The sequence below is a fragment of the Pleuronectes platessa genome, chromosome 10, assembly GCF_947347685.1.
Source record: "Pleuronectes platessa chromosome 10, fPlePla1.1, whole genome shotgun sequence".
NCBI lineage: Eukaryota > Metazoa > Chordata > Actinopteri > Pleuronectiformes > Pleuronectidae > Pleuronectes > Pleuronectes platessa.
The window spans coordinates 63,402-75,941 of NC_070635.1; the positions used below are offsets into that span (position 1 = coordinate 63,402).

The 12,540-nt window shown below is 41.2% G+C and overlaps 1 protein-coding gene across 1 annotated transcript; it reads left to right on the top strand.

Moving 5' to 3' along the window:
- The first annotated feature begins 2,391 nt into the window (after positions 1 to 2,391).
- dcst1 (DC-STAMP domain containing 1) lies at positions 2,392 to 12,536 on the top strand. Its single transcript, XM_053432154.1, has 15 exons — positions 2,392 to 2,395; positions 3,184 to 3,258; positions 3,347 to 3,475; positions 3,584 to 3,723; positions 4,000 to 4,171; positions 4,260 to 4,403; positions 5,223 to 5,344; positions 5,419 to 5,567; positions 5,672 to 5,771; positions 5,861 to 5,956; positions 6,405 to 6,531; positions 8,438 to 8,554; positions 8,833 to 8,975; positions 9,191 to 9,283; positions 12,351 to 12,536. The coding sequence occupies exons 1-15, from the start codon at positions 2,392 to 2,394 to the stop codon at positions 12,534 to 12,536; spliced, it is 1,797 nt and encodes a 598-aa protein (XP_053288129.1).
- Positions 12,537 to 12,540: the final 4 nt, after the last annotated feature.

Here is a 12,540-nt window from a genome sequence, read left to right on the forward strand (position 1 = left end):
GGCTGGGCCAGCACTGTAAGGCGGCCTCAAAAAGATTAGCTTTAATCAGTTAGCTTTCAGTTAGAAGTTCTATCACGTATATCTATAAATATATATATATATATGTATAAGTAAGGATACGAGCAGCACTGTGCAGGCCCAAGCACTTGCGAACTCGGGATCTGATTAGCCCGTGATGGAGGTCGGACCGGGACCAGGCGAAGTGGCTCCACATTGTGTGCGTTTTGGGCTCCGCACTGTCATGGGAATTTCTCAATAGTCAAGCACAAGTCATTACAATGTCTTTCTGGAAGTTTATTTTACATCTGCAGATGGGCATCAATGTACAAGACCATGAAATAGGTTTCACACAATGAGCAATGACATACAGGAAAAAGCAACACTTTATACATCTCCAAGCCCCTCCTAGAGAGGAGATAAATGTTATCGATCAACCTCTTTCATGTTAAGCAACAGGTGACCATTATCCTGTCACCTATCTTTCCCAGACCTTTGGAATGTAGCATCTACTGTTCAAGATCCCTTGAGTAGTTTACAAACACAAATCTTCTGTTCTGTTAAGTGATTTGTTTGGTGACCTCGTCAGTGAGGATGTCACATAACAGTCATGAGTGCAACCCCTGACTTCTCAGGCAACATTTGTTATCTTTCGAAAACATCAATATCAATCATTGCCCCAATGAGTAGAATTTCTATCACAGCACGAAGGATGAACACGTCAATTTTGGGGCCGATTGGATAATGTACAGTGAAGTTACAACAACTTATTTTTCATGCTGATCAGTAGGTGGCGCTATGACTCTTAGTTAACATTGACATATGGAGCTGTTCAGGCTGAGACTCTGATCCAAGGTGGGACAAAAATTAATATTTTGGTGATGACTGGACAATGCACTGTGGAGTTAAAAAAAACATCCCTTTCACAAGCGTAAAGCAATATGGCTTTTGCCCTGTCGGTGCTCGGGTCCTAATATCATCGATATCAGACACAAGTTAATTGTCATTATTTCTTACCCTCAAAAGATCAACTTCCCTTTTCAATTGCACAACCTCTATTTCAATTGTTAGATAGAGCGTGTTCCAATGCAATATTGGGTTTTTCTTTTAGCATTATCTACAACCAGGTACTTTGTTGCTCTACATGTGTACAACCTCACAAGAAGAGTCGTCACGTGCCTCAAGCGGTTGCCTGACTGATTGTACCAATGGTGTGGAGCATTTTCTCTACATTGAGTGGCAGGTTGTCTCTCTGCCACCAAGGGAAATCTGCTCTGTCCCAGTCTGTGTTTGTGAGTCTGTCCAGCACCGGTGCCTTGAAGGTCCAGGAGATTCAATAAGATTGTGTCCTGGAGACTCTTTTTTTTCTTCTGGTGATTTATATTATTCTTAAAATGACCGTTAAATGGACCATATCATAAAGTGATTGATTATAGTGAGTTAGTAACTGTGCCCGGGATTTCTACTGTTCTTACAGTAATGAGCTCGGCAGTGGATGCCATTCACTCGTAAGATAATAATCATAGGCAGGATCAATGCCAAATCAAGATTAATGACATACCTATGATCTTGGCTGTATAATAGCTTTTGACTTATATATTATCATGCATGTAATGAAGAAGAACAGTCATTGCAGCAGACATAGCTTATCCATGGGCATAATGTCATAGTTACTTATACTTTCTGGGTGAATTACTTTTACAGTGCTCATTTCTATTACACGAGAAAATAGAGCAAACCAGTTTAAAATGTTGGATGAGATAGAAGACTCATCTTCTATCTCATCAAAGGAGCCTTCTCCATTTCGGAGAGCTGAATTCTAAGACACACCCACAACTCCAGCTTGATCCTGTAGAACCTGGACTATCTAGGTCTTCAGCATCAGAGATTTCAGTCTCGGAATAGAGACCAAGAATTGCCTCCTCATCTTCCTCATCCTGTTCTTCGTACAGCATCTTTATGATCAACCGTGAGTCTGAAATGATTGGGACCAGCCAAACTAACACTCTGGATAAAGAAAATCAAAAGCATATCGATCAGTCAGTGTACTGTTACAATTTGCGTATTATTTTGTTGATGTAACTATGGTTAGCTAACTAGAAAAGAAGCTAGCTAGCTAAGAGCTAGTTAGTATTGTACATCTTTGTCTTTCTCACTAGTAATGGATTGTGAAATGAATGGCAGGTGTTCCATAGTGAATAGTATCTGTACGTGTCGTTTTTGACCCATGTTTGTAAAAGTGATTTGGAAATACACAATTAAATTTATTTATAAATTAAATACGGAAAAGGGAAAATAATGATTTGTGATAATCAAAAACAAGACATTTCATGAATATATTAATTAAACATATTATATTTTTTAAACCCTCATGAAATAACACAGTAAATGAATATGGGTAATTTTTGACCCATGTTGTGCATTAGAAGGGTAGTGATACATGAACAATTTGTATTCAAAAAGTAACAATGGAAATTTTAATTAAGTATTTGTGATGATCAAAAACAAGTTAAGCAAAGAAATCCGCGTCAGTTTACTTTGATGTCACAGTGTCACTGGTCATACATTCCTGTGATGTCTTAGACTTTTGCAAAGGTGAAATATTTATACGATCTGGAGAGGAAGTGTGTTTGACCTGAACAAATCTAATAGTCTCTCGCCTGGCCCCTGTTCACCAGGCCCGCACAGTACTGCTCGCAGCCCTAGCTACTTTAGGAGTTGATGTGTCTTACCTTCAGTCCTCATGAGACAGATATTGTGTCTTCCAGCTGTGAAGAGGCTCAGTTTGAGCTTCCTGCCTCCTGCTGTCCATCACTTCCTCTTCAGCCAATCAGAAGAGTTTCTGGTGTGTCACCTGGTGCTCAGAGCTCTGTTTGGAGCAGTGAGTGGTTCAGGTAGTAACATCTCTATGTGTTTACATTATTGTTTTTACTTTTAGCTTTACAAAATATCACATTTTGCTCTTATATATTTTTTTAATTTAGTTATAAATTTAGTTTCTGCAAAATGTAATTGTTTTATCTTTTCTAGAATTTTAATTTTAGTGAGATTTTTTTATATGAAAATAGCTGTTACTATTTAAAGATTGTTTGAATGTATACATATATTACTTATTTATAGTATTTAGCTCATTGCTTTGTCAAGTTGACCTTCTTCATTTCCCCCCACATGGTTCCTTTGCTTCAGTTCTTTTCCTGAGCATCATTCACAGCCTCCCTCTGACCTTTGACCTGAAGATGGCAGCAGGAAGTGTGTTTGTCGGTGAGGAGAAGTCCCATTAACAGATGTTTACTTTCTAATGAAAAAAATCGACTCCTCTGACTTACGTTTGTATGTGTGTCTGTTTCAGTTGTGTGTGTCATTTGTGGGGCGTTGTCCTCCGCCTTCAGATGCTCAGTTCTCCTGATTTTTCCCAGCATGCTCGGCTCCCGTGGCCGAATGTACCTGATGGTGTTCATCCTGTCTGTGCTCTCCACAGGTTATCAAAGACACGCACACAAAGACACACCCACTCACACACAAACACACACACACACACATAAAAGGCGTGTGTGATCATTGATGCTGTCTGATGATGTCATTACAGGACCGGTCTCTAACATCGTGCATAACGTGCACTCAGCAGCTCTGTCTCTCAGCTGTAACCTGGACCTGCAGGTTCTTCACAGCAAGCTCCTGTGGCGACACGCCATCAGACCGTTCACAGTCATCACTCAGCAGCTTGTGGTGAGAACCAATCACGGCCAAGAATCTTTTTAAAATCAGCTGTCATAACATCAGTTTAATTTGCGTGTCCACAGTTATTAACGCTTGATTTCAGCTGCATGTTATTCTATTAAAGAGCTTTATTATAACCATAATGAAGATTGATTCCCACTTTGTAAATGTTATACAAATCAAACAAATTAATGATTAATAATCCAGTAAAACTTTCAGCATGAGGTGATCAGTACCTGATGATTAAGGGCCACGTTTTTGACAAGGCTGTTGTTTCGTGTTCAGGACGATAAAGCAGCGTTTGAGTCAGAGGCTCTGACCATCAGCAGGAAGTTTCAGATCCTCAGAGATGAAGTCGTCGCTCAGTACGGATACGACCAGTTCAAACCACAGCGCGTGGAGCTGGACAGGAGCACCCAGGAACAGTTCACTGCAAAGACCATGATGCAGTGCGACAGTGAGTCAGACAACATCAGGTTTACTGTGCAAATACTTATGGCCTGAGCACATGGACGGGTTAAAAGATTTCTGTTATGTGATTGCAGGTGTCGTGACTGAGGGAGTACAGCGCTGTTCTGATTGGTTCGAGGTCAGGTGGGCGAAGTGTATGGAGGCGATACCTGTTCCTGTTATCAGCCACATCCTCTGTGTCTCTATGAAATTCCACTTCCTGTGTGACATCATGAGAGGTAATCTTTATATACAGTTGACTTTATATACAGTCAATGCCACGCAAATTCGTGAAGCGTTCCTCATTTTTTAGTAGGCAGTGTGGCCTAGTCGGTAGGATGGTTGCTCGTCAACTAGATGGACCCGGGTTCGATTCCCACTCTTTCCCATCTTCAAGCTCGGAGAGGCGGTGTACTAGTGGCAGACACTTGGACTATGGGCAGAAAAGGTCTCTGGTTCGTCTCTGGTTCGACTCCACGGAGAAATAACAAGAAGACAAACCTGGATTGATCTGTCCAAAAATCCAAGAGGATTCTCCCTACACTGTCTAGTGCCCCTGAGCAAGGCACCTTACTCCCCCAACATCTGCTCCCCGGGCGCCGTACATGGTCGCTCACTGCTCTGTGTGTCCTGCACCAGATGGGTTAAAAGCAGAGGTTACATTTCCCTACCTGCATGAGTGTGTCTGTGTTTGGGACGAATAATAAATGCATCTTAATCTTAATCTTAATCTTAATCTTAAAAGACTGTGTTTACATATAGTTACTAATGGTCTTTACATCTATATCGTCAGTGATGGTGTTTATATATCGTCAGTGACGGTGTTTATATATATCGTCAGTGATGGTCTTTACATCTATATCGTCAGTGATGGTGTTTATATATCGTCAGTGATGGTGTTTATATATATTGTCACTGATGGTGTTTATATATCGTCAGTGATGGTGTTTATATATCCTCAGTGATGGTGTTTATATATATTGTCACTGATGGTGTTTATATATCGTCAGTGATGGTGTTTATATATATCGTCAGTGATGGTGTTTCTATATCGTCAGTGATGGGTCCCTGGTGTAAGCAGCACATTCCTGTGGAGGGAAACTTCGGTCGTCTCTTCGATCATCTGAACGTTTCAGTCGACATGTTGTCCAGAGAGTTCAGCACCGAGCTCGTTGTCCAGGTCAGAAAGTGATGTCATCAGCCAGTCACCTATGTTCACATCCTGTCTGACCTCTGACCTCTGACCTCTTGCAGGAGCAGCAGGCTGTGCTGGGCGAAGCTGCAAGCGATCACTTCACTCAGTCTGTGAAAAAGTCTCTCCACGGCCTGAAGACCGTGATGAAGCAGCTGCTGGACGTTGTGCAGCTGCTGCTGTCCCTCACCATCATCAGCGTCTTCATCAGGTGAGATGTCAGAGTCCTGTGAGGACATGACACCATGAATCAATTTAATAAATCTGCTGAGTCAGAGGTCAAACTAATGTACTCCTGCTCCTCTTCCTCCTCAGGGCATTCTGGTACGTCAGACAGTACAGGAGAGACGTTCACTTTGACAATGTCTACATCACCACCTACTTCAGAAAGATCGACGCTCGCAGAAGAAGAGAGGTAATATCTTCATCACCTTCATCACCATCATCACCATCATCACCATCAGAACAGATGATGCAACTGATGTGTTTGTCTCCTGAGTTCAGGGGAAACGTTTCCTGCTGCCACTGAGGAAATCAGAGAAGAAGAAGTTCATCGACCCTCTGAGCCTCAGGATTCATCCTGACGAGTTTCAGGAAGTGGTGAGTTCAACTGCTCCTGTCGTCTTCATCATCCTGGAGAGAAGAAAAGTCAGAAAAACCCATTGAGATATTTCGTCAAACTTTTCAGACAATGTGTGAAAATCATAAGATAATTAATTGAACTCTTATTTACTTTCAATTCAACAGCATTTACACTGAATTGATGTGAATGGGATGATAATTATAATATTAAATATTGTTAACATCAACTCTACTGATCCTTAGCACTGTATCTGTTACATGATAACTGAGTTTATATCACAGTGATATATTCAGGTGAAGATAAATATATCACTGTCATATAAATTAAACAGATCACATTTCATATGATCTGTTTAATCACATTTTATTTGTAATACTGATTTGGACCACAAGAGGCTGAAGTTCTCCACAACCTCAGTAGAAAGGAATATAATCAGAGTGTGTGTGTGTTTGTGTGTGTTGTCAGATGTCAGGTGTGTTTCAGCTACTCTCTGTCTCTCTGCTGTGCATCGTCCTGCTGACTGTCGACTTCTCTGTGGTCCGCGCTCTGGACATCGTCAGCCGACACACCTCCAACCAGTTCAACCTGACCAGTAATCACACACACACACACGTTAATACACATTCACACACACACGTTAATACACATTCACACACGTTAATACACATTCACACAAACACACACACACACACACACGTTAATACACATTCACACACACACGTTAATACACATTCACACACACACGCACACACGTTAATACACATTCACACACACACACGTTAAAGCACATTCCCACACACACACACCTTAATACACATTCACACGCATACAAACACACACAGACACACACACTCACACGTTAATATACATTCACACACACACAGACACACACATACGTTAACGCACATTCACCCACACACACACACGCACGTTAATACAAATTCACACACACACACACACACAGTCTCACACACACACATAAAGACACATGGTCCAATAATTTAGACTTATCCACAGCTTTATTTGAATTTTGAAATCCACTGATCTGGATTCTTTGGGAAAAACTTAGTTTCTCAGCTGATGTATATTTAAAATTGGAAATCATTTTAAAGACTCATTAAAAAACAAGAAATGTAATTGAGTCTTGATAGAAAAAAGAAAAATGAATAGAATGAGAAACTGAATATTAACATTCGTTTGACACTTGACTCAAACCTTAAGAACATGACATAATCAAATCAAATATCAAATAAACCTTTATTGTTCCATAGGGAAATGTGTACATATGAGAACCAACAATAACAACAACATTTTACACAAAGACATATCACACAAGACCCAGCATAAAAATACAGAATAAAAGTGAGTTGAGTATTGCACTTGCCCTTAAACACCTAAAATGATGAAACACGATATAGCAAGATGAGAAACAGAACAGTAACTGGCATTAAAACGTAAAAACCAAAGTTTGAAATGTGCGAGGGTTATTTGATGCATGACTGATTCAATGCATCTCCTTGTTGAGTAGAATGATTGACGTTGTAATGAACAAGAGCTTGCCATTCCATATCTAGTTATGCTTTCAAGCACAGCAGAATTAAATATGGACAGGACGTAGGTGCTCACAATAAACAGTGAAAGTCTGCATGGGCACTCCATCTCAGATAACAGTCCAGGTGTATGCCCACATATTTAAAAGTGCTCACCTGCTCAATACCTTTGTCACAGGTTATCACTGGGTCATAGACTCTCACCTCTCTGGGGTCGAATATCATCTCCTTGATCGTTTTTATGTTAAAAATTAGATGATGACTGTCACACCAGTCGTTAAAGTTGTAAATCTCATCCAATTATATATCAGGGGCAATCATCCCATAAAATATCTGTGTAATCATCACATTTTTTAATGTGATTAATTGTCCGGCTGCTCTACATTCGTTAGTGTACAGGTGTATAGGTAAGGAGAGCTCATGCAGCCTTGTGGTACACAATCACATCTGGACCAATTGGTAAAGTTTGATAAATGATGTTAAAAACTGAAGACAAGTCTACAAATAGGACCCGAGCATAAGTCCTGGGGTTCTCTAAATGCTTACTGACTAGATGCCACTGCATCCTCCGTGCTCCGTACCTGCCTGTAGGCAAGTGTGGGGGGGCCTAAACTTAAAACAGCCTCCTTGAGTATTGTCACAATGCTCTTTTCTAAACATCTCATAACCACAAATGTAAGAACTAGTGGTCTTAAGTCATTGTGAGAGGCTGTTTTTGGCACTGGAGTGATAATCGATTTCTTCCACAGCTCAGGATGTGGCTGCTCAGGGACTGTTGGAACATAGTAGCCCAAGCAGCAGTTAGCTCTAAAGCACAGCTCCTTAGGAGGATTGCAGGCATAACAGGACCTGTAGATTTCATATTACAGACTCTGCCAAAGACACACTGTAACTGCTGTGGTTTGATTATCAGACAGTGACAAGTGGGTAATGAAGTTCTCTCTCCAGGTAGTCACCAGGTGGATATCAGAGTGGACGGGGCATCCATGATGGCCAACCTCCTGAGAAAAACGGTTTCAGCCTTCAACAGCTCGTCCGACTTTCACATCCACACCGACAACCGGAGTAGGTTAAAGGTCAAAGGTTATAACTGACAAAAGTATAACACAAAAATGATTTTACACTGACACAGAAATAGTGTGTGTCTTATACAGTGGAGACAAACTATAAAATCATATATACATAAGTGATTGAGTTTTTAAAGTCTGTAAAACATGTCTTTCTAATATGTGATTCATATTATTTTCTGTTCTTATACTTCACATTGATCGATTTATCCTGTTGTTTGAAACTGATCCAGTAGAGGGCAACAATTGAAAGTAACATCATCTCTTCCCCCTCAGAGTGTGTGTTTCCCCCCACCACCCTCTCAGCAGGCGTGTATATGAGCTGTGTGGCTTGTGTCCTGTTGATGGCGCTCTTCACCTGCCTTCACGTTTACACCAACCGCCTTCCACGGGTCATCGCCGCCTTCTACCATCCGAAGGTACACACCCATCAATACACACTCATTAATACACAGGGACTGTATAGAAGACGATCAGAGACTGTTTATAAGGAAAATCCCCTAATTAATAAATACACATTTTTTATAAAACTGATTCAAAATGAACAATTAAAAGAAGCATATTCAACATTTGTAACATATTCATTTTATTGTGAACCAATAATTAATGTGCAAAATGTGGTATATTGTCTCAGAAGGAGAAGAGGCGGGTTTTATACGCCTACAATCTGCAGCTCCACAGTCGGATCTCCTCCCGGGACAGTGAACACACCAGCAGCTTTGGGGAGGTGAGTTTCTCGTTGTGTTTTAATCTTCTTTAAACTTATCAAAATGTTCATTTAATGATTGTTTTGGATCAGAATCACTGAATTTAATTTGTTTTACTTAAACTCTTGGGTTTATTGCACTTGTATTATTATATTGATAAACCAAAAATAAAAAATGTATATTTTATTAATTTAATCTTTTGTCAACCGCAGATTAATTCTACATGTTGACAAAACTGTTTCACTCTTCTAATTCATTCTGTTGTGAGCATTTCTGGGATGGATGGTTGAATAGTGTTTGTTTGAGTTTTGTGTTTGTTGTCGTTCAGGTGTGTTTGTTTATGGTTATAAATGTAAGTCTCAATCAGTCAGTGTATTTAGATTTGTGAATGTGAACATGGATCCGAAAATCTGTATTTAAAGTGTGAGTTTGTAATACGGCCCTGAATTGTGTGAAGAAAATATCTTCAAATTTGTATTCAGATTGAATCAGTTTTTATAACTGTAAATTGGCTGTTTTTCACAGAACTAAAGGTCACTAGGTGGCGGTAGCACCTAGTGACCTTTAGTTCTGAAGGCTGCTGCTCCTGAAAACACACAAATCGTCTCATGAGACAAACGACGGGTGTAAAAGAACCGGGGAGCGGCCAACTGAGCAGCAACTGACGACCTTTCAGCCGTTAATCTCCATGTATGTGTTCACAGATTTGTCTCTACACTGAAAGAGATAAATACACTTTCACATATATATATATATGAAGATGTTTTCTTCACGCACACTCATTCAAAGTACAGATTTTCAGATCCCTAACCCTAACTACACACGGATTGAGACTCACGTTTGTTAATAGTTTTGCTTCAATAATTCCCCATATTGTTTTACATGTGATGTATTTGTTCTGCAGGTGTGTCAGTATCTGAGCCGGTGTGGGCGTCGCCTCTGTTGTCGCAGACAGGAAGACCCTCCGACCACAAAATAAACCATTTTCAGTTTGTTTCACTTCAACGTGAATTTATTAATAAAACAGATTTTCTGTTTTATATAAACACTCAAGAGGCTCATCGGCTCCACCCACACTAACACACCTGAAAACAAATGTCACATGACCATTCACGTCCATGGGACATGTGGTGTAAACAGGAAGTAGTTGGTTGCTTAGTTACAGACAATCTTCTGAAGGAGTAGCAGGGACGACGAGGTGGAAGTATAACTGACAGGAAGTGTTACTGACAGGAAGTGTTACTGACAGGAAGTGTTACTGACAGGAAGTGCTACTGACAGGAAGTGCTACTGACAGGAAGTGCTACTGACAGGAAGTGTTACTGACAGGAAGTGCTACTGACAGGAAGTGCTACTGACAGGAAGTGCAACTGACAGGAAGTGCTACTGACAGGAAGTGCTACTGACAGGAAGTGTTACTGACAGGAAGTGTTACTGACAGGAAGTGCAACTGACAGGAAGTGCTACTGACAGGAAGTGTTACTGACAGGAAGTGCTACTGACAGGAAGTGCTACTGACAGGAAGTGTAACTGACAGGAAGTGTTACTGACAGGAAGTGCTACTGACAGGAAGTGCTACTGACAGGAAGTGCTACTGACAGGAAGTGCAACTGACAGGAAGTGCTACTGACAGGAAGTGCTACTGACAGGAAGTGCAACTGACAGGAAGTGCTACTGACAGGAAGTGCTACTGACAGGAAGTGCAACTGACAGGAAGTGCAACTGACAGGAAGTGCTACTGACAGGAAGTGCAACTGACAGGAAGTGCTACTGACAGGAAGTGCAACCGACAGGAAGTGCAACCGACAGGAAGTGCAACCGACAGGAAGTGCTACCGACAGGATTTGTTACCGACAGGAAGTGTTACCGACAGGAAGTGTTCGCAATGCTTTGTGTTCACCGCTGGTAGTCGTGTCATGTGACTGATGAGAACCAATCAGGACAAGAACGTCTGTGTCATCGTTTACAAAAGACTGGAGACCATAGTAACCATAGGGCTGAATTTCAAACCTAAAAGGTGTCAGTGTGGAGGGAGCCTGATGCTGGCGCTGCACGTTTCAACCTGAAGATTTTTCAGTGTGAGTGTGTAATGATCACATGACCACAATGTTTGCCTTCAGCAGAGTTATGTAACCAGCTGATCTCCAGCACGTGCTGCTCTCACTTCTTTTTAATCTAATGCTGAATCAGTTGTGAGCTGTAATCCTGCTGAACCCAGAACTGCCCAGGTCACACTCGCTCCCTTCTCACAGTTTGAAAACAATTATTAACTTTTAAAGAGCTGAAGTCACGTTGGACAAACATCGTAAATACTGCACTGTATTAATATATATTGTAAATAGTTCAAAGCTAAGTCTTGTTTCTTATATAGTAATAACGGTCAAAAGTCAGAAGGTCCCCGAATCACATTTTAGTCAGGGCCCCTGTTGGTGTGGGGCCGGCTCTGGTGTGATTGTTTTTTCAGTTTGAATCTGATTTAACTTCCTGCAGAAAGGATGATTTATGAAACGTTTGTGTTTGTTTGTGTGATTTTGCGTTTCATCAAATACCTGTCAACCCTCTGAGGTGTGTAAATACTGCATCCAACATATTTTCAAAATAAAATCCATCTGTCCTGCATACAGTAAATAAAATGAAGCTGAAATATGTATCCCGCCCACACACACTCGTAGCCAATCAGGGGTCAGTCTCATCTGTGAATCATTACGTTTTATATCAAAGAACTGATTCAGCCCAAACTGATCAGAAACACTTGAACAAACATCAGTAAGATAAGACCGAGCTGAAACGACAGAAAGATCTTTGACATTTATCTACTTCGATTGTTTACTTTGGTCGTGTCCCATCTGCTAACATGGAGGAGGTTTGTGATCTGCACTGCACAGACACCAGGGGGCGATCCAGATGATCAGTTAAATCATGAACTGAAATCTTTTTTTCTAATGTAAATGTAACACGTGAAGATTCATAGACCTTTATTTTGAAGGCAGGATTGCGGTACTTCCGGTATGCCTACCACTAGCTCTGGTAAGCTTTGCGGAGTCTCTCCGGTATAAACGCGCTGTGTCCGGTACTGTGCCGCCTCAGGCCCCGGGAAAAACTTGTGGACTATCCGGTGTCGATCAATCACAAGCCGAGCGAGTCCGTCCGGTGCAAACGGAACTTGTAACGCCAGAAAACTACGCAGATAGCGGACCGAAGACCGGACAGGCTTCCTGCTCCAGTAACCGAGTCCCCCCCCCCGGCTGTGGTCCGGTCAAGCGGACGCTCTGACCCG

What these genes read in the sequence shown, in the direction of transcription:
- dcst1 (XM_053432154.1), top strand. An exon ending in CCTGTCTGTGCTCTCCACAG is followed by an intron (nt 3,476 to 3,583) that starts GTTATCAAAGAC and finishes ATGTCATTACAG; the next exon opens with GACCGGTCTCTAACATCGTG. An exon ending in GCACCGAGCTCGTTGTCCAG is followed by an intron (nt 5,345 to 5,418) that starts GTCAGAAAGTGA and finishes GACCTCTTGCAG; the next exon opens with GAGCAGCAGGCTGTGCTGGG.